At 33.4% G+C, this 21,922-nt stretch overlaps 1 protein-coding gene across 4 annotated transcripts in view; it reads right to left on the minus strand.

Annotated features, from left to right (window-relative positions):
- The window catches only part of LOC143225281 (glucose-6-phosphate exchanger SLC37A2-like), a 41,373-nt gene extending 20,147 nt beyond the window's left edge, over positions 1-21,226 (minus strand). For 2 of the 4 annotated variants that reach the window (XM_076454391.1, XM_076454388.1), the window contains exons 1-6: positions 19,514-19,876; positions 13,211-13,292; positions 9,398-9,494; positions 8,234-8,312; positions 7,543-7,678; positions 5,910-5,986 (exon numbers count right to left, since the gene is read on the minus strand). In XM_076454391.1, the coding sequence (XP_076310506.1) occupies positions 5,910-5,986; positions 7,543-7,678; positions 8,234-8,312; positions 9,398-9,494; positions 13,211-13,292; positions 19,514-19,602 (560 nt within the window). In that variant the 5' untranslated portion in view covers positions 19,603-19,876. Of the gene's footprint in view, positions 1-5,909; positions 5,987-7,542; positions 7,679-8,233; positions 8,313-9,397; positions 9,495-13,210; positions 13,293-13,610; positions 13,739-19,513; positions 19,877-21,149 lie in introns of those variants that run through there. The other 2 variants (XM_076454390.1, XM_076454389.1) reach the window with 2 other exon arrangements.
- Positions 21,227-21,922: the final 696 nt, after the last annotated feature.

Here is a 21,922-nt window from a genome sequence, read left to right on the forward strand (position 1 = left end):
CTACCTATGCTACTGCAAATATAATATGAAGCATACCTGACTAGGCAAAATCTACCACCATTGAGATCATGAAATATGAAATGTATCAAAAAAAATTACACATTAAAAGCAATATGTTGGCTTACCCCAGTCAAAGGTAAACAGACATATGAAGAATCACCAAGGAGGAAGACACAGCCAAGTTGTGCAGATAATATGCAACAAATGTGTTAGGAGTTGCCCACATTCCAGCCTAGACAATCTCTTCCAAAGGTTGGCAAATTTGAGGAGCTAAAGATACAGTAAAATTAGGAAATGAGTGTGTGTGTGTTGAGAGTGGACTGAGTGTAAAGAAACTTGCGTAGACAGCATCTATCCATAGCTAAGTCAAAATATGCCAGTTATATGAAGTAAGGAACTCAACCAATGAGTCCAATAAGAGACAGGTAACATTACAAAAACGGAATACTTGGAACAACTAGATAGGAATAATAAAATGAAAGGAAGTAGTATAAGCTACATAACATTTCAGGGAACAAACCAAATAAAGATGTCTTTCCAAAATCAAATAAGAGTGCAGTCGAAAATGAAAAGTAAGCAGTTGGAAATGAAAAGGAAGAAAGGTCAGACCATATGTTGATGCAGTAGAAGTCTATGGAAGGAAGGCCTGATCATGATAGAGAATAACACAAGAGGAATGAGAAATGATGTGGGAAGCATCCATGGCATAAATATCAGAAAGATGATTATCACAAGTAAGGAGGAGAAAAAAAAACTTAAGGGAAAAATGGTACAAGGAACACACAGCAATGGGTTCAAATGGTGAAACAGAATAGAGCTTAAAGGATAAAACTGAGATTCACCATGGCAAAACAAGGAGACATGGAGGTCAGATAAGATGAAAAATAAGAGAAAGAACAAGGAAGAAGAAAGCTTTCTGGAAATGGGTGAATCATAAGGTGTTCAACAGAGCAGCCCTACAACTAGAAACAGTTGATGTGGACAAACCCTGAACTAACAACCAGGTGAAGAATTGGGAAAGATAAGGTACTGAAGGATGGAAGTGGTAGAATCTACAGTAAACAGACTAAGGTCTGAAGGTAGACTACTACCTATGGTACACAGACAAGAAGAAAGGTTGAATGGAACAGGAAAGTAAAGATGCTACACAAGGGATGGGTCCCTGAGCTGTGGTAAGGGACTAGACAAAAATCACAACATGAAGATGGAGTTTGGTGATGTTGGAATGAACTATTTATGATCACAGTTGTTGGAGAAAAGAGTGGAAAAGAGGTAAGGATAGGGGATCATGCTCTAGTAAGGGTCAGAGCAGAGGGAATAACATTCAAATAGGCCAATACAGAGCAATGAACAAGCACAACAAGAAGTGATCTGGGTAAGGAAAAAGACTCTGCATAGGAGGGTAAGAATATGGGTGAAAACTCTTCCAATCCTGACTGAACACATCAACTCTCAGGGCTGAAGGGTGTGGAACCAAAATCCAAAAGGAAATAATTTTGGCATTCTAATGAGTGTCAAACACCTATATACATACAATGTTCCCATTTGACAACACAATCATTGAAATATCCATGGAAAAAAGGATTACTCCATAGGGAGAACCAGTTGGTCAAGATAAGCAGTTGGTCATGAGATTCATAATCATGGGAATGGAACACACCAAGGTCACCATATAGTGCTCATGGGTGAAGTGAAAAAGATTCTGATTCTGAAAATCCAGAAATTTGGATTTTGTTCTTCCTTGCTTGATATAGCCAACAACGGTAGAATAGTCACAATGAACCATAACCATCTGTCTCCTCAGAAATAGAAGAAAATGATAAAGAGTCTGATAAACTTCCAAAAGTTCCAAGATATTGAAAAGAGAGATTAGCTTCCTCAATAAACCATCAACTAGAAATTTCTTGGGATTCAAGGAAAGCCTTACCTCCAACCCACTAGGAAGCATCAGTAAACAGATAGGACTCCAATCACCTCTCTCTTAGGTCACCAAGCAATGTCTGCCCTGATCCTAGGGATGGAAAAGTGAGAGTAGGTCCAATGAGACTGCCCAATCCATATTCTTGATACAAAGTGGAGAAGGCTGGGCCTGACAAAGATGGAAATTAAAGAAAAGTCCCCACCCAATAAAATACTGAGTAACTTATAGGGCACAGGAAGAGTCAACCAGGAACCACTTATCCATAAAAAGGAGAGTCCAAGACCCAACTATTGAAAATAATTGGCAAAAGAGCATACCATTCAACAAAACACAAGAAGGACTAAACAGCAGCACTTGGAACTGGAAGATATGGCCTTCTGGATGAAATAAAGAAAAAACATAACACTGGAGCAGTTGGTATATGAAGATAGACATTTGTGATAATGATTTGGTCATCCAGAGCCCCAGGAGTAAACAATTGAACTGAGAAGTAGGACTCCACAGAAAAGCGAGGTGGTTCTAGATAATAGTTCAACCAGAAAATATCTGTGACAGATCTCCAATTTTCCATTTTTTGAAGGACAAAAATTGGATGGGAGTAAAACCACAGTTGAGTGGGTACTACCTGTTTGATAGCACCTTTGCATAGTACATCTGATAGAGTGCTCCACTCCTAAATTATGGGTCGCGGGATATAAAACCTGTCGTCGAACATGCTTGCCCTGCAACCGTGATTATTAACAAGTAGTTCCAGGCAAGATGACTGGAAGAGGTACAATACTGAAAGGAATGAAGGAGATCAGAAAGTAGATGGAGGGAACAGAACTAAAAGCAGAAACCTTCAGACAGAGCTCATGGAACTGTCATGAAGTGTCACCAAAATTACACATTAACATATTTAGAGAAAGTACTCATTACTAAGAAACTAACAAAACCTAGAAATTTGTAGAGTCTAAAATGTACATAAAGTAACAAACTTGAATAAACTATGAAGTATGATCTAATGTATAAAACAATAAGCAACACAAAGTATAAAACTACAAAAAGAATGTAAGAGATAAAAGACACTTAAATATTGAACTTATAAGTCCACTCAAAAAACCAATAAGGCAAAAAATGCAAAAGTAAAACTTCCCCTGAAGAACATGAGAATGACAAGTTACCCAGTTAACAATAACAAAATTTGACTCAGATGTAATCGTCAGTTAGAAGTGTCTTGTAGTAAAGAAAAAGGAACTTACAAACAAACATAACCAGTGATAGAAAGTATAAATAACAAATAATATACCATCAGCTAAAGTTAGAACTAACCAAACAGTAACTATCATACAAAACCCTTACTTATAACAAAAATTACACAAAACTAAAATAATAATTAAATGCTAAATGTAAATTTAAACTAAAGTAACTTAGATGGTAAAAGAATTATAAATATCTAACTGAGCAAAGAAGATGTGAAAAACTTAAATCACTGCATGAGGAATTAAGTCAATCCACATAAGTTCACATAAACCTGCTAAATATGGGTATACCTACTGGGAGTGAGGAATACATGCCGACTTACTACATGTCCTCTGGGGAAAAGAATAATACCTAACCCAGGAAATTAAATGTATCTGTCCCCACAAAAAATCATAATTGAAAGGGAAAAATTGTCAGATGAACGTAAGACACAAACATCCTGAAAACTGAAGCCTGGACTTCCCCAGCAGACATTGTCAACCTTGAAATCTCAGGACTCATGTCAGAACCACTGTTGACTGTCATGGTAATTTTGTCATCTTCCATAATAAATCTCAAATTCATATGAAGAAATAAGGATTCAAAAAACAGAAATATTTTTGAAATAAACAAGTAGAAACAATGGAAAACAAACACCAGAAGTTAAAACTGATAAGAATTTGTGATAAAGCATGATCAGAATTTTGTAGTCGCATGGACAGTGAGTTAAAACACACATTTATACCCTAGAATGTAATATAAAAATTGAGGATTGTTCTAGAATAGTAGAGGGAGCTAGTTGCACTAATAGAGACAGTGCAGTATGACTGGTGGACAATAGTCAAGTAATCAGCATGTTATAAAATGCAAAACTGATAGGGTGCAAAGACTGGTGCACTGTTAGTAAAAAAATTTAACAATGTTTAGAGATCAGTCTGAGATCAAGATAGCTCTGGATGAGAAAATGTAGGACTGCTTCAGAGATGACGTATTAAAGCCTTTCCTTATGAAATGAAAACAAGCATACAATAATAAAATGGTTTATTGTATCAGAAGCTAATTGATGGGGTGTATAAATGATAAATCCTTCCAAAGTTCAGTTTTGGAATAAATGTTTTGTGATTTTTTTAAAAGCTGAATGTTGAAGTAAAATAAAGATTTGGTAAGCCAAAAGTCAGCTCTTTGCATCAGTACTCGGCTTGCTCCAAAGCAGGTTAAACTATATGTTGACACTAGCAAGAAAGAAGAATTGTATCCTTTACTTTATATTAATTGGAAATTTATACATTTGTCTGCAAACATTGTGTCAACCTTTAAACTAAAGTTTAAAAAGTTAATTCCTGCTATCTACTGATCATAAAACTACTGAAATGGTCAGGCTGCAGTTACTTGAATCATCAAAAAGTATCTTATTACCAGCTGCTTGGAGGTTAACTCTTTCATTCACATGGCATAAAGTAGTTGTTTGGTATATAAGAGACATTTGTTTCTGAACTGGGCCATTTGTCCATTTTGAGGTCACCTAGTGGCTGTGCTACAGTCACTGAGATTAAGCCTTATTTGAGATGTTAATAAAAGTGCTTCATTACTAACAGTTCTTAGGGGATTAACCTGTCAACTCAACAGGTTGAGTGAGAGTGACTGGGTTCAAGCTTGAGCCATTCACTTCACATTACAAATATCATTGAATCAAAATGAAATATGAAATCAAGAAGCAAGCACCTTGGTCATTATCCATGCTGTCTTATGAATAACCTTTGGACTTGGTTTGTATTCTTCACATATTCCATAAATTCTTAAAGCCTGTTTACATCAGCAGCTAATAGGAGATTTCTTTTTACAATCAGAAATTATTTTACTTAATCGCTCAGCATACTGATGTTTTGACTTTGACTACAGCGTATAACACCTATTTTGTCTTTTATACTAGATTGGGAACTCAACTTGTTGAATGTCAAGGACCATGTATCTGCCAATATGAAACATTATTCACACATTAAATCAACTCACTCACAGGTGTCTTCCAAATTTAACAAAGTTTCCTGAACACCTGAACCAGCTGGAATGCTTCCCCCAAAGGTACCTCTGGAGTATCTTGAAGATCAAATGGGAGAACTACAGAACCTATAGGGTCATCTGAAAAATGGGAAACGAATGAGAGGAGGACAGGAAAAGAAGTTCAAGAATGGCCTGAAGATAACACTCAGGAGCTGCAACATTGATGTTAACAATTGGGAAACACTTGCTCATGACCAAACCACCTGGAGATTCCTTATCCATCAGGAAGCAGAATTCTTTGAGTCATCAAGAAGACAACATTTTGAAGAGAAATAAGAGAAGAGGAAATGATGCCAGCTACTACTGAAACCTATCCTTCCCTCTGAAGACCTGTGCAGCAAGGATTGGTTTCATTAGCAATCTCTGGGGCCATGTATGAACTTGGAGGACCATCATCCTCAGCCTTGAGAGATTGCCATGACGATGACTAGATTTAAATCATTTGAATGTAAAGTTCCAAAAGAAGCCCATGTAACTGCTAAGTGTATATAATGGTAAATATAACTGAAAATTTTAAACACTATCAGTCAAAATCTGTGTCCAAGCCAATTCCCTTGACTGTGGTTTCACTAGATAGTAGATAGGGACAGTGAGAATCTCGTTAATCTATTCATGGGGTACTGTTGCTCACAGTTGATCATGTCTTACTCTCTTGTAGAACTTAGCTTAAATTATTATAAATGTTCTAAACTAGTCAAAATGTACAAACCTGGCTTTTCCAAACCAGTTTCCAATGCAAGTAACAACACTAGGCCAGCCTGTGCTCTGAAATGCCCCACTGAGAACCTTTCATATAAAAAAATAAAATCATTTCATAAAAAAAATATGATACCTAAACATTTAATACTTCGTATATTATCGCCTCTCTCTCTTTAATAATCAGCTGAACACCTTCAATCAATAAGTATTTTTAATGAAAAATCATTTATGATTATTTCACAATTTGTGTTTGAAGTCCAGGATAGGAATTTCAGCTAGCAGTTTCTACCAAATATAAAGTACAAAGCACGAATTTAATTCACTTGTAGTAAAATAAATCCTACATTTTTTGTCAAGAAATATCAAAAATGTTTTCATTTGTGTCAAAGTATATATTTTTCAGTACTTAATTTGTAGCATTCCTATAATATAGAACAAATATCTATTTCATTTCCTCATGCATGAAGTTGCCACACATTATTAACTGAATATGTATGGGGTCATTTCACTAAATTGACCCCATATTGAGAAAAGAATTTATTACATATATTTATAATACTTATGGCAAGCTTTGGGTAAAATGTATAACTCAGTTATACAGAAAAAAATCAAACACATCACAAAAGTATTTGTATTCAAGAATTGACAATATAAGTCTAACTACTCTGATAAACTTTGGTGTGAAGTGATATTCATGTGACGAGTAAAAATAATTTTGTCTGTTACACAGTTTGTGTATTGCATAACCTATAGAGCCTCCAAAATGCATACCTATTATTTATTTACAGTATATCTTACAACGTATTTGGCATTTACTTTCCTCTATTATAAACTGTTGTTTATTTCTTTCCCACTTTTACTACATTTAATTGCTTTTTATGTATATCTCATATTGATCTTATCATGTTAACACATCAAACAATTTGTCAAAATATATCAAATCAAATGTAGTCTTGAGATATAAATAAAACATATATAGTCTTTCCATTAACTTTTCAACCTTTTTACTATAAGTGAATTAACTATGTAAATATTGTTTATTGCTCAACCCTCATTTCCAGAATCTGCCCATCCATCTGAAAATTTCTTCTACCCTTCCACCCAGCTGCCTAATCTTTCTTCTCATATCATATATAGTTTACAAAAATTATAAGACAATATTTTTAACATATGATTATGGAAATGTACTCATAATTTGCATACAAAATATTATCTTTTGAATTTAATAACACTTAAAATTTTAACTTAGAAGGCTGACTGTATAAAACAGAATAAAATTATTCATTCAGTTACATATTTATATAAGTTACATGTGACATAAGTGTTCATGTAAAGAGCAAAATGCAGATTATCTGAACTTCTTTATACAATACTTCAACTTGTGTCTTGTATAATTTATACCTTAAAATACTTCTGGCCTTTAGTAGAAAAATTATTCCTCATTATATCAAACCAGTAATACCTATATTACACAATTTCAAACATTTTTGCTGTTTACTATATTGTTAATACTTTTGATTTTCTAAGCCATCTTTTATGAATACTCCTTGCTATTTAGCTATAGATACAGCATTTTACATTTATACACATGTATAAACTTACATTCAAGTAAAAAGTCCTGATAATAAAAATAGTTTACTCACCTGAAGAAAAATCAGATATGTAAATGAGTGAATATTTTGACCATAAGTCAACCCAAATAAATACGTAAATACTCCACTCATCAGCATTCCAAAAGCAAGAAAATATCTTAGATTCATACGTTCTGCAATAAAACCACTGAAAAAAAAAGCAAGAATTGAATCAGCCTTAAAATTGTTATGTTGTTCAATTAATGTTTTTAAGATTTGATCTATAACTTGAAAATTTTCTTCTAATGGTGTATGAAGTTGTGTCTAAGCATAATATAACTACAATAACATTTCTCTTTGAAACATCAAACATAATAACAGATGGAGTGTGTGGCATGATGTTTCTTTTTTACCTTTTCATAGATTGTTTTGTTTAGGAATGACAAAAGAAGGCTTTTTGTTTTCTAAGAATAAATTAGTAACAATGGAATAACAAATCATAAGATTTTTCACATATGTACATATTTAATTCATACTGCTAACTCTAGTCAGAATGTGAATTGCTTGAATTTATTTTCTTTACTAAGTTTTTAAGTTGACAAAAATTTTCATTGTAAATGTGTGTGTGTTTTCTTACAGTAAAGCCACATGGAGCTATCTGCTGAGTCCACCATCTTTGTAAACAAGACATATTTATTAAAGCCATGTATAAACTGCAAAATGCTACAATTATTTTATCTAATTATCCAGTGTACAAACTCACCTTACAAACATAAAGAAGGCATATGAGAACAAAAATGCTGAATCCAAATATCCTAGTAGCTCATTGGCATCATCTCCATCTATTTGTAATGAAAAATGACAGCTGTTTCTAAATATGCAAAAACTACATATATTTTTTTAAAGAATCACATACAAGTGATTATGAGAAACATTATATTATAAAATTACTGTTATCAAACAAAAGAAATTATGTTACATAATATTACTTCTGTATGCAAGATCATTATAGTTATAATACAGTAAGCTATTAATAAAGATAATGAAATTTAATTTTATGCAAAAAACACACTATATATTTCAACAAACCTTTTTTCTTCATGTTGAAACATGTAGTACATTCTCAATGTAAATTAAATTTCATTATATTAATTAATTGTTTTTCAGTTTAATATTATTACATAGTTTTCTCACAGTAATTGTTTACATCTGAATTTCTTAACGTCTTTTTTTTCTATTAGTAAGTTTTAAGGTAAGTTTATATAACTATTAGTTAACTTGTCTCAATTTGAAGAAAAATAGCATTATATTGTTTTGGAGTAATCTAAGAATACTATTCCTTTAAAATAAAAATAAATCAATTTATTTCATGCAGAATACAATTAGTACAAAAACCAATTTTTAGTCACACACCTTTTGGTTTTAATACACATAATGACTTACACTCTACTGTTTATTTTTATACAAACTGTCAAGCTTTAAATTAAAGACTGGTTCCTTGTGTAAATTTCTATGTCCTGCCTCATTCTTTGTGGCCCAGCCACCACATTCATCAGGAAACACACCCACAAACGAGGTCCTCAAACCTTCCCTTTGTGTAGGCCTGAAGTTCTCCTCTTTGCTGAATATCCTTGGGATTACACATCTTACTCAGTTGTGTTTATAAAATCTATAATCACCCTTGTATACTTATAACTAACTAACAGATTCATGACTGTATTCGTAGTAGCGTATAAGATTTTTTTTCCAATAATAATAAGTTTGCTGTTATTTTCGTTTTTCCTTGATATTTTTTAATTTCGAAAATCACATGCACTAAATACAGTTAAATACACTTATTAATAAACGACGAATTACTTTGGTAGATGATCATAAATGGCACAAAAATATAATACTAAAAATATCTGCTTCAATGTTTTATACCCACCAAAAGGAGCCCAGTTGCACCATGTATTCCTGTTCTGACTTGTGACATAAACACCTGGAGGTGGTTGCAGTTTGCTACAGTTTTGGTTAAGTACATTCTAAGTATAGAAGGACAAGAAAAAAGAAATATCATGTATACACACTTTCACAGAGTAAGATATTAAAAAAATATATTATATTCTTTCTGATAAATTGAAACTACAACACTTGTATTAAATGTAAATGAACTGACAATTTTGACATAAATCTTCCAGGGCACTGACAGCTACCAAGAAGAGTAGTATTTCTTTCAGGTAGTACGCATATAACTTGAGGCTTACTCGGGAAATTTATTATGGAGTAAACTTAAATTGCAACTTCTCACTTAATTTAAGTAAGGAAGTAACTTAATACAAAGTAACAAAGTGGAAGTCGATCTTTATTCATAAAAACACAATCAAAATTATTACTGCACTGAACAAAAGATAGCACTTTTACTTGAAGTATGAAGATACCTAGCCATAGGTAAGTCTAGATCTATGTATCTATTGATAAACTACATATTTTTTTCATACTGAGAGTCTAGTATCATGAATAATGCATCATATAAAAGTATAATAACATCATAATACATAACTCTCTGGGTGCATACACTACTCACATCGCTGTTGGTAATTCCCATTGAAAAAAATAAGTGAGGAAAGCTACCCAAATATTACCAGCCAGTGTAAAACATCACTGTCTGCCTGTATTCTACTTTACAAAAATCTTTTGCATGATAGGTCATATGTGAAAAAAATGTCTCATAATTATAAGTAACTAAAGTTTAAGTAACACACCTTTGTTGACCAAAGTTCTATTGTTAAAACTAAACATACAGTTAGAAATATCTTGCAAATTCTTGGTAAAGTTGAAATATTTAACTTACTAAAGAAGGTAAGAAATACTGGATATCAGTACACAGGGGAAACAAGGGTCACTTGCCCTTCTGGAAAATGGGAAACATGTGTCTTTCATTATTCATTAAGTATGTATGTGTGTGTGTGTATAATATATATATACAACCGGGAGACAGTGTTGTGGACGCTCATGTGGATATAAATCTGTGGACCACAGTGGTAAACACAAGAAACACAGTTAAAATGAGGTTACTTAATTCTCGTGCACTGAATGTATATTACTTTTTAAATTGTTTCCTGTGACAGAAAGACATTTATGAAACATATTTCGTACAATCGATATTCGCGAATTCGAATCCCCGTCACACCAAACACGCTTGCCCTTTCAGTCGTAGGTATGTTATAATGTTACGATCAATTCCACTATTCGTTGGTAAAAGAGTAGCCTAAGAGTTGACGGTGGGTGGTGATGACTAGCTGCCTTCCTTCTAGTCTTACACTGCTAAATTAGAGACGGCTAGCGCAGATAGCCCTCATGTAACTTTGCGCGAAATTTAAAATAAACCAAACACACACACACATACAATCGAGCACTCCAAACTTGTTTGACCACCTAAAAGCACTTTTTAACTTATCACTATCCTCAGGATACATACCAGTTTCTTGGAAGCATGTTAATATATTAATGTTCCATAATGAAAGAAAGCCAGCAAAAAAACTAATAGCTAACGACCAATCAGCCTGACCAGCTGTGTAGGCAAAATTATTTGGGAGAGTAATCAGTAACAGACTCTCCACATTCTTGGAGATAACATCAAAATTACCAGAATAATAAAATGGATTCAGAACATTTAGACAAACAACCGACCACTTATTCAGACTAACTGAAGAGATAATAGATAGCTTTTACAAAAAACAGTGCACTGTCTCCTGCTTTCTTGACGTTGAGAAAGCATTTGACACCGTCTGGCACAATGGTCTACGATTCCGTGTGAATGGAATGGGACTATCGCGTGGAATTATTCGCTGGTTATCTAACTTTTTGGAAAATAGAAAATGTAGAGTAAATGAAGAGGGAACCTTTTCTGAGTACTTTACTCCACAAGCTGGTGTCCCTAAGGTAGGGGTGGTTAGCCCTATACTTTTCATCATTTATGTAAACAATTTGCCATTGAAGGATCCTAATCATGGATTCTCCTTACAGTTCGCTGATGATGTGGCAGTCTGGAAAAGTGCCACAATACCAACATTAGCAGCCACAAACATACAATCACAACTAAATAGAATAAGCGAATACTGTAAAAAATACAGAATAAAAATAAATACAGCAAAACACAACTTGTCGTCTTTACAAAGCTAACGAAATACAAAAAAAACTACAGCCTGAAATATATATGAATGGAACACTACTTCAGACTGCCACATCGGCAAAATTTCTAGGTCTAACCTATGATTCAAAATTAACATGGATTAACCATGTAAATGAAACTAAAGTAAAGTCTGACGAAGAACCAACTATGCTAGGAATCTAACTGGCAAGAACAGTGGAGCATCAACAGACAACATAGTAAAAATTTACAAAACATACATTAAACCAATAATCGACTATGCAACTTGGATAATTGTAAGTGGTAAAACAATTAAAACCAAGCTGCAAACAATACAAAACACACTCCTCACAACAGCATATAGAGTTCCCAGAGCAACATTATCAACATTCATATACAAATATTCAAACATACCAACCATACCAGATAGACTCCTACATAGTACAATTGGATGAAAAATGAATTATTATGCGAACTAGACAGGTACCTCATACATAATGAAGATAGTCCTAAACACCTTTTCCGATTAACATATATTTTAAACATAAAAAATAAAAACAATAATAATAATAATAAAATAAATATATATATATATATATATATATAGAAGTGGGGAAAGGCCACCATCAAACTAAACTTATTACTGATAGGGCAAAAGAATATCTGTAAATGTATATCAGTACATTGACATTGCCCTGAAAAGGGTTAGAGCAATTCAGCCCAATCTGACCCTAAAGCAGTAACTAACACCACCCAACACTGCATGACTATACAAGCAAAGGAAGGAGGAAAAGGTCAAAGAGCACCTGACCCTCTAGGGTACATATGATACCCAAAACCCGAGAAAGAGAGAGACATACAATCGATATACTACTGCTGATCTCATCTAACTATATTGATTTTGTAAAAATATTTACATCTGATTAATATCTGGTATGCCGATTTTATAACTGTTTCTAAACATTAAGATATCAACGTTAAAACCTGAGTAAGTTATATTATCAAAACGCAAAGAATAAGAATATTAAATTAAATATCATTACATTTATATTATGCTACAGTTGATTGAAAAAATTCCCTCAAAATCCATCATCTCATTTAACCTATGGACGCAAACACTGCTTTCATATACGCTTTGAATTTCAAATACACTCATTAATATTCTATTTGGTAGTTCAGCAGTAAATCTACAGACTTACTGACGCTAAAATCAGGGATTCGATTCCCCTCGGTGGACTCAGCAATTAACCCGATTTAATAACCAATTTAATGCCAAGTTTTACTATAAAAAACACACATGCAGTTCCTTTTGAATAGGTACCATTCTGACTAGCGCTGCAAAGCACAGCTTAACTTAATGCTGTCTTTGCTGGGAATATATATTATATCATTACCTACAATATTGCATAAAATTGGAGATCATTCTCAGAAAATTTCCAAACTGATTAACTTTACATTAATTTTCTTCCATAAAAAAACAAAATGTAGTCCTAAAATATCTATTATACCATCATACACACACACAAAATAATGTGCAAAAATTCTTCCAAGTTAAAATCAGCCTTATATTTATAACGTGATTGGTCTTGATAGCACGTAAACACTTACTTTGACAACACTGAGTGGTCTTCTAGATAGATGGTACGCTGTGTAGGCCACATATGTATTTCCCATAACAAGCACGCGATACCTATTTGAATGAAAACGTACATTTTACTATATAAAATTCATACCTGCTTTAAAACATAAAGAGATGTTTATCGTTGTAATTATGTATTATTTTTAAATATTTTATATATTACCTTGAATTGTTAGTTAAATTTTTACTGAATAAAGAGTTGAAAAATTACCATAAATTAAAAAACAAACAAATTTGTGTTTCATAAGCTTCATAATTATAAAACTATCCGTGAGTATAAGTCATACAATGTAAAACACAAAGAATCTAGAACGTGTTATTTTGTATTTTGCTTTTAAATAATACTTTATTGAAATTTGGCAAACCTACTCGAGAACTATCGGCACTAGCCGTCACTAATTTTGAAGCGACAGACTACAGGGAAAGCGACTAGTCAACACCAACCACTAATAATTCCCAGGTTATTCTACTCTTTTCCAACAGAGAGTAGAATTTATCAAGACATTATAACGTAATCACGGTTGCAGGGCAAGCATGTTCGACGACAGATTTTATATCACGTGACCCATAATTTAGGAGTGGAGCACTCTATCAGATCATGCCAAGCAATTTAAATTATGCAATTACTTTCAACATTTTTCTACACTAGCTCTTTAAAATTATCCTAGAATTAATATAATTTCAATTACAAATTATCTCAGTTATTAAGCTCTATTACTTTTAACACTGTTCTCTTTCTAATTCGATAATTTCTGTGTAAGGATTTCCTCCACCTCTATACAGGTATTTAAAGGATGTTCCTTGTGAGTTTCTCAAGTTTGGTGAATAAAATGATCAAGAAATAACTTCATAGAAGAGTCTAGACATTAAAGATTATAGACATCTGATAACAGCTAAGTGAGAAAGCTGACACTAAAACGTGAAAAATAACTTTTGGGCTAATCCAGTTTCAACTGGAATTCGAAGGTTATCGATAGTTTCTGGGGAGAGTGTAACAGCGAAATAATGAAGCAGTAAACATACCGTTTGAAGAAAATATGAACCGTTATTTTTCACTATATTTAATGGGTCTGTTTTTTCATTGTTTCCTATTAAAATTGTTCTCGTAATAACACAACTTCTGTTCAAAATTACCTTTATCAATAATAGATTTCTTTAAACACGTTTCTACTGTTATATCAATGTACGATTTATTCATCTTAATATTAATACAATTACTATCGAATGCTTTCATACTAATAACGCCCCCCAGTGGTACAGCAGCATGTCTGCGGACTTACAATGCTAGGAACCGAGTTTCGATAGTCATGGTAGGCAGAGCGCAAGTAGCCCATTGTGTAGCTTTGTGCTTAACTTCAAAACACAAACCTATTAATAACATAATTATGCTAATAATATACTTTCAATATAAACTAATTTGATTATTAAAATAATTAGACTATCTATAGTTACTGAAACCCTTTTACTATTAAACAAAAACGCTACTGCTGTGGTAATAAAATTAATATTTAATGTTCAACAACCTTATGAAAATTTTTCACGAGTACAAAGAAAAACAAAAACCACATAAAACATTATTTTAAAAAACGTATATTTCCATGAATCAATCATTTCATTTTTTATATTACACTTATTCCATTTTCCATAATCGGAAAAGTCTGATATTTATGAATACCCTTCCTGCGATGATTCAGAAGATAGTTTAAAGACTTATAATTCTGAAGGTCTGGTTTCGATACTTGCCATGGGCACAGCACAGGTAACTATTTCTGTAGTTCTGTGTTAAACAACAGACATGTTAAAAGTGTAAATTTTGAAAGAAGTTATATTGATAATTTAAGTATATTACTATAAATTTAGTGAAGCCGAATGATATTTGAGAGCCCGGCATGTCCAGGTGGGTTAAGGCATTCGACTCGTAATCCGAAGGTCGCGAGTTCGAATCCCTTTCGCACCAAACATGTTCACTCTTAAGCCGTGGGGGCGTTATAATGTGATGGTTAATGCCACTAGTCGTTGGTAAAAGAGTAGTCCAAGAGTTGACGGTGGGTGGTGATGACTAGCTGCCTTCCCTCCAGTCTTACACTGCTAAATTAGGAACAGTTAGCGCTTGAGTAGCTTTGCGCGAAATTCAAAAACAAATGATCTTTAAGAACGTTGAGTTTAGAAGATCAGTAGATGAAATGATTAGCAGAAAAAAAAAACAACCTATAAACCACCGTATAAGTTACACTGACCTTTTATTTTTTTAAGTGGTAATTCAGTAATTTCATAATGATCAGATATTTCATAATACAGTATAAACTAATAAAAGTGTGGGTGTATTTTTCTTATAGCAAAGCGACAACAGAATATCTGCTGTGTCCACTGAGAAGAATCGCGTTATAAACGCGAAGACTGAACTAATAAGACAAACCCATCATAATTTCTTTTTTAATCGGAACTAAGTTAAATGAATTTTATGTTTTAATCCGAGCGTTTATCTTCGTATGGGCAAAGTATGAGCTGCACAACAACTATGACAGTAGCATGTCAAACTCTTGATAAAAGTGTAAAACGAATAGTTAGGATTTATTTATTTTTCTTTTAAATAAAAGGAGTTGGAATTTTCCTACTGAACTACGCCTTAGGCTAGGTCAGAGGCTCTCATAATTCAAGTATGGCTATCTCTAATATTGAATTATTGAACATAAGAAAGGACAACAAGTCAGAAATATCTAGCTCCATCGTCTGGCTCTTTGCACAAGGATTGATGGTTACTTTTATAACGCGTCTACAGTGGAAAGTATGTAACGTTTAAGACCTTAGAACATACATTTTGCAACAAGACATGTTAACCTCTACGCCACAACCTTCTCATGAAATGAAAGACAGTATTTAATTATCTTAAGTATTTATACATGTTTTATACCTGAACTTTGTTTAAAAATAAATAAAAAATATAAATTATAAGTTGGTAATGTAAATTAACACGTGTACGAGAAATTTTAGTACATTATATTAAAATGATTTTGAATATCGAAGTCAACAAATGACGAAACAAAAACAGCCAATATTGTCATGGTAGAAAGCCATGTATCGAAACGCCATCTTAAATTTTTGACATTGCATAGATACTATTTTACAACCGAAATTAATAGCTCTTATAAACAGTAAGTAACAGCTCTTTCCCACGTCAAATATTCATACACTCAGATCGAAGATATGCGATTTTCAAAGCTGGGGCAACCTCTTGTACTAATGACATTGGAAAATAAAGGAATATTTATCAAATTGGGGCACGAGTACCATAAAAAAAAAAAGATAATGTGAAGGCCAATCCCATTATTAGTTGGTAAATGAGTAGCCCAAGAGTTGGCGGTGGGTGGTGATGACTAGCTGCCTTCCCCCTAGTCTTACACTGCTAAATTAGGAACGGCTAGCGCAGATAGCCCTCGTGTAGCTTTGCGCGAAGTTCAAAAACAAACAAACAAAAATACTTTCATTGTGTTAAAGAAATACCTGTACGTCAATACCTCCTAAATAAAGTAGTGCTATATTTAATTAATTAACTGCTGGAGATCCTGGTATTGTTTTATTGATTTAAAGGGCATTTATAATTAAACTAATGTATTGAAATACTTTGAACTCAAGATAACAAAAATGGCTCTTTTATGAAGTTTTAAATACTTTTTACTTTCTACCTGTAGATAATAACTTTACAGATAACAGTACTCACTCACACTGAGAAACAAAGTGTTGTAACTTATTTTTAAAACTTTACAAATTCGTTGATCGGTTTAGCAAACTTTATTTTTATTTTTATTACTAGAAAATGCAGATGTTTTTTTTCCCTTTTATTTTAAACTGTCCCTTGCGACTCGAATAAGACACGTATAAAAAGAAATGGTATTTCAAGCTTATGTTTTGTCTCCACCAGTGATAAGTTCACGAACTAACAACTTTAAAATCCGGGATTTTATTTTGTTTTTCAATAACAAGGACGTTGTTGTTGTTTTTTTCTATGTTTACCACACAAATTGTCTAAATGCTTATTTTTTATGTATTTCTGCTCGATACTTCATAAGAAGCAAATGAAATTAAAGGAAGGGGTATTTCGGGGGCCTTTTACTCCTGGAAACATTTCTCCTCCAGTGATTGCCTCCCAGAAAGAAGGGACTTATAATCATTATATCATTAACATGGAAGTATTTCGTCATAATCATTTCTCTTTTATATAATTAATGCTTCAAACAATGTGTGTTTTCTAATAGCAAAGCCACATCGAGCTGTCTGCTGAGCCCACCCAGAGGAATCGAACCCCTGATTTCAGCTATGTAAATCCGTAGACTTACCGCTGTACTAGCGGGGGGCTACTTCAAACAAGCACATTTTATACATCGGGTAACTTCAGTATTAAAATCTTCCAATAAAATGTAATCGCTACTATAAGCATCGTGAGATTCACTAAGGAGTTTGTCATTTGTACTTTGGACGAGGTCAACGTCCAATTTTCACATATCTGTGGCTGCTAACTGCCCATTCTAAGTAGCAGGGGTGTGGTGGAGGTGGAGCAGTGCTGTTTCGCATGATGCTTAACTGCTAAAATGATAAGTATATGTGTCTAAAACATGTACCTGTTAGAAGTTGTGATTAAACCACATAGTTTTAATAGTATTTAATATTGAACGAATACTTAAGCAGACTAGTGTACAATTTACAAATATTCATCTGTCAAACAACGTGTACATGTGTTTCAGTATAGTCGTCTTCCTGAGTTCCCATACAAAGCATTTCATTTCACAAGGAACGCACGTTTTTATTCCGGTATGAAGTATTAAATGAATGGCAGGATTTTCATCGCAGGTTTTCATCACGATTTTATCCAACAAGTGGAAAGGCTCTGGTATGTGTATTGAAAATCAGGACAAGTAGGTATTTAGTCGTGGTGGATCCTTAACATGCAGATTGCTACGGAATGTGAACATAAATATAACACATCAGCCCACAAACAGTTGAATTGTTTTCAACTGTTGCCAAAGTAACGTACAAAATCAAAGAGAAGAAAACAACAACAAAAAGCATAAATAATAATATCTTGCTAAACCTATTTTGTGATAACGAATGGCTTGTGTCTTGTATAAGTTACTTTAAAATAACTAATTAAATAATGCACATAAGTTAGTGAGATGATAAAATATCATTGTTATTAGAAGATTATTTTTGAAGTAAAATTATGACTATCAAAAGATGACATTGATATTGAGACAGCGGTAATCCTGAGAACGTATAACGCTAAACATCGGGTTTCGATACCCGCGATGGGCACAGATAATCCATTATGTAGCATTGTGCTTAACAACAAACGATTGTTGTGATAGCTACAATACTACATTCGCTAAAAATAACCATGCACATGAAACTCAAGTCTCAAACAATATTCCTCATATATAGCGGTAAGAACCATCTGTTTAATTCAACTGCGAAACAGAGCTTTCTTTGTCCTCTAACGCTAAGACTCGCGGTTTGTACTTCTGTAATTGGCAGATCACTGTGGTACGCACATTTTTAAATGTAGTTATAATTCATTTCTCCTAAACATTTAAATACAACAATGTTAATTATTCTCTGCTGTACGATATAAGTTCGTTGCGTATAAATACTTATTGGTTGGTTGCTAAGCTCAAAGCTACACAATATTTTGTACCAGTCGCAGACATCGTAACCTAACTGAAAGATTTACTGCTGAACCACATGGGAAAAGTCATAATCTGTTTAGGTCGTGGGTTTAGAGTTAGACTACGCCAATGTAAAAACTATTAAACTTTGCTCTCTCTTTTCTTTCTTTTTTTAATAATCACTTATCAGCAAATCACTACTAGAATATTAGTTCACTGTCGCAAGTCTACGGTTAATTTTTAGACACTGTTAATGTTAAGAAAGCTGTAACAGTTTTTTCGTCTATTTTCTAATCTAGTTTGATACGTCCGAGTTCAACATATATATTGAAAGTGGAAATAAACATTACGAGAAAACGAAAACTTCAATTTCCTCTCAACAAAAGCAGCTCTTATTATTCTGTCCTCTAAAATATGGGAATACATCTTTTATATATTACGTACATATGATGTATGGTCCAAAATTTATTAACCCATTTACACTTAATCTCATTGAAAAGTTCAAATGCCAAGCACACACACACACAAAAAAAGTTTAGAACTTATATTACAACAATCAGTCACTAAATGACACCCAGAACCTTAGTACAATATATTACAATAAGACATTCTTACGCAATATCTTTGCTGAGATTTAAATTCGAACATAATCCGTTCAAGGCTACAACTCCTACTGGAACCTGTATATTGTCTTCTACCCTCATTATGAAATGCTGACAATATCCTTCTAGTAGAATAAACTCGTACAACTATTCTCGCCTCTTCTTTTGCTGATTGTAAAGTACTAGTATGATCCACCACAAATATTAAATATTTCACTTTTTTCCACTAGTTATATCAAAGGCCCAAACTCTGAAACAAAAATCACCGAGTAACAGTATTTTTAACGAATCATACTTGCATTTACTTATAACTAGTGGCTCGGTTTTCAGCCCAAATTTTATCAAACCATCTATTGCATCGTTCGTTAGTTACTATAACATACGATTGGTTGTCGCGTTTCACATTAGATGTTTTTTTTTTTCTCTCTCTCTTTCGTATATTCACTAGGAGAAACATATAAGTACCTGTTACATGATATGATGTATTCCACTAACGATGTATTACATCATTTAGGTAACGAAGAAATACTGAATGACCGATACGAAGAAGCAATTATTAGATAACAGTGACGAACAACCTCCCTACTGCCCCGAGGTTATTATATGACCTTTAACCTGCAGTGTTCAAATACACCATTTCTGTTAAAGCACACCGTTCAGTAATTATAATATCTCAATTATGAATCCGAAATCGTTGTTTAAAGTGTGAAATTGGAAACAATACAACGAATACATTCAAGTACAGCTGTATTCTCTGCACTTTTAACTTCAATAATGTTGTATTATATCTAAATTAGCAGTACATTTGTAAACGTTTTTTCTGAGCAACATTAACAGTTATTGTACATTTCTAAGCAAGTAATTTTGGACTCAACAGAAATATTAAACCACTTCTACACATAGAGTCAAGTAAGCATTTTATTATCACTACTTTGTTTGTAGTTAAGCACGACGTTACACAGTGAACTATCTGTGTCCACCACGGGCGTCGAAGCCCGATTTCTAACGTTGTAAGTTCACAGACGTACTGCTGTGCCACAAGGAAAGTGGGAACTTTTAAAGATCAGCTCTCCATTTCTTAAGCAAATAGAATTGTATAACAATTGTCATTAATGTCAGATCAGTGTATTATGGTGAAGTAGTGTCTTAAAACCCAAGACCCAAATAATGTTATTTTTAACACTTTAACACATTTATTTCAAGGTGTTTTAAGCAATCCGATATTTTACCATTACTGATCAAGGTTGAATAAGATTTTTTACAACGCTAAAAGATATAGAAATAAAAACATAATGGCGAAAACCGAGGGACGCGGGTTCGAATCCCGGTCGCACCAAACATGCTCGCCCTTTCAGCCATGGGAGCGTTATAGTGTTACGCTCAATCCCACTTTTCGTTGGTAAAAGAGTAGCACAAAAGTTGACGGTGGGTGGTAATGGCTAGCTGCCTTCCCTCTAGTTTTACACTGCTAAATTAGGGACGGCTAACGCAGATAGTCCTCGAGTAGCTTTGGGTATAATTCAAAACAAACAAACAATCTATTTAAAACTTTAGTAACATGGTATAAGCAATAACTGTGCAAAATTTTAACATTTAAAAAACAAGTGCTGTATTTATGTGTAGTTCCTGAGAAATCCTGCCATACTTACAATAATAATTACATAACTGGTAATTTCAGTCTTCATAATAAAAAGACAAAAATATTAAAATTCTAGCTGACCAGGAGAAACATGATAGGTAGGGTCTCTACGGTCATTACGGTGTGATAATTTGACTTCAGGCAAGAAAAGCTTTACAGAACCAGTGATAGATATATCACGTGATACAAATCGTGTTGGAAGCTAAACGTTATACAGTTATATTAGTAAGCCCTAAGTTTTCTAGGTATCGAGTTGGTCAGGTAACATCCTAGAACTAAAACTGGCTTATCATCCACGTGACACAAATATTCAATATTGGTTTTCATCTTTCAGAAATGAAAAGTTGATAATGTGCACATAAGCTTACGTGACCGGATTCCCCCCTCGTGATCCGCATGCTTTTTTCACGTGATATTCTCCTCTCTTACGCCCCATGTTATCAAACTTGTTACTCAGTCACGTAATGCTACATCGGTTCTCTTTCAACAGCAAAGTGTATGTCATCGCAACTATGTCAAGCAAAAACATTTATCCATGAAAGACAATATATGTGTTACCGGCACATGTCAAGTTAACAACTTTCTGAAATAAATATCCTGAGTGCAATAATGAAACACAACAAATTATAAAAAATTGTAAAAAAAAAAAAAAACAGAGAGAGAGAAAGGATTCTCAAAATTAACTGAATTAGTATTGTGGTATTAGCCAGTAGACAAAATTCCCACAGTATTAATACAGGGCCCAACTAGTAGGAGGTCAGACGAATGTCTTGGTTCGTTGTT

The sequence above is a fragment of the Tachypleus tridentatus genome, chromosome 9 (genome assembly GCF_004210375.1).
Source record: "Tachypleus tridentatus isolate NWPU-2018 chromosome 9, ASM421037v1, whole genome shotgun sequence".
Taxonomy (NCBI): domain Eukaryota; kingdom Metazoa; phylum Arthropoda; class Merostomata; order Xiphosura; family Limulidae; genus Tachypleus; species Tachypleus tridentatus.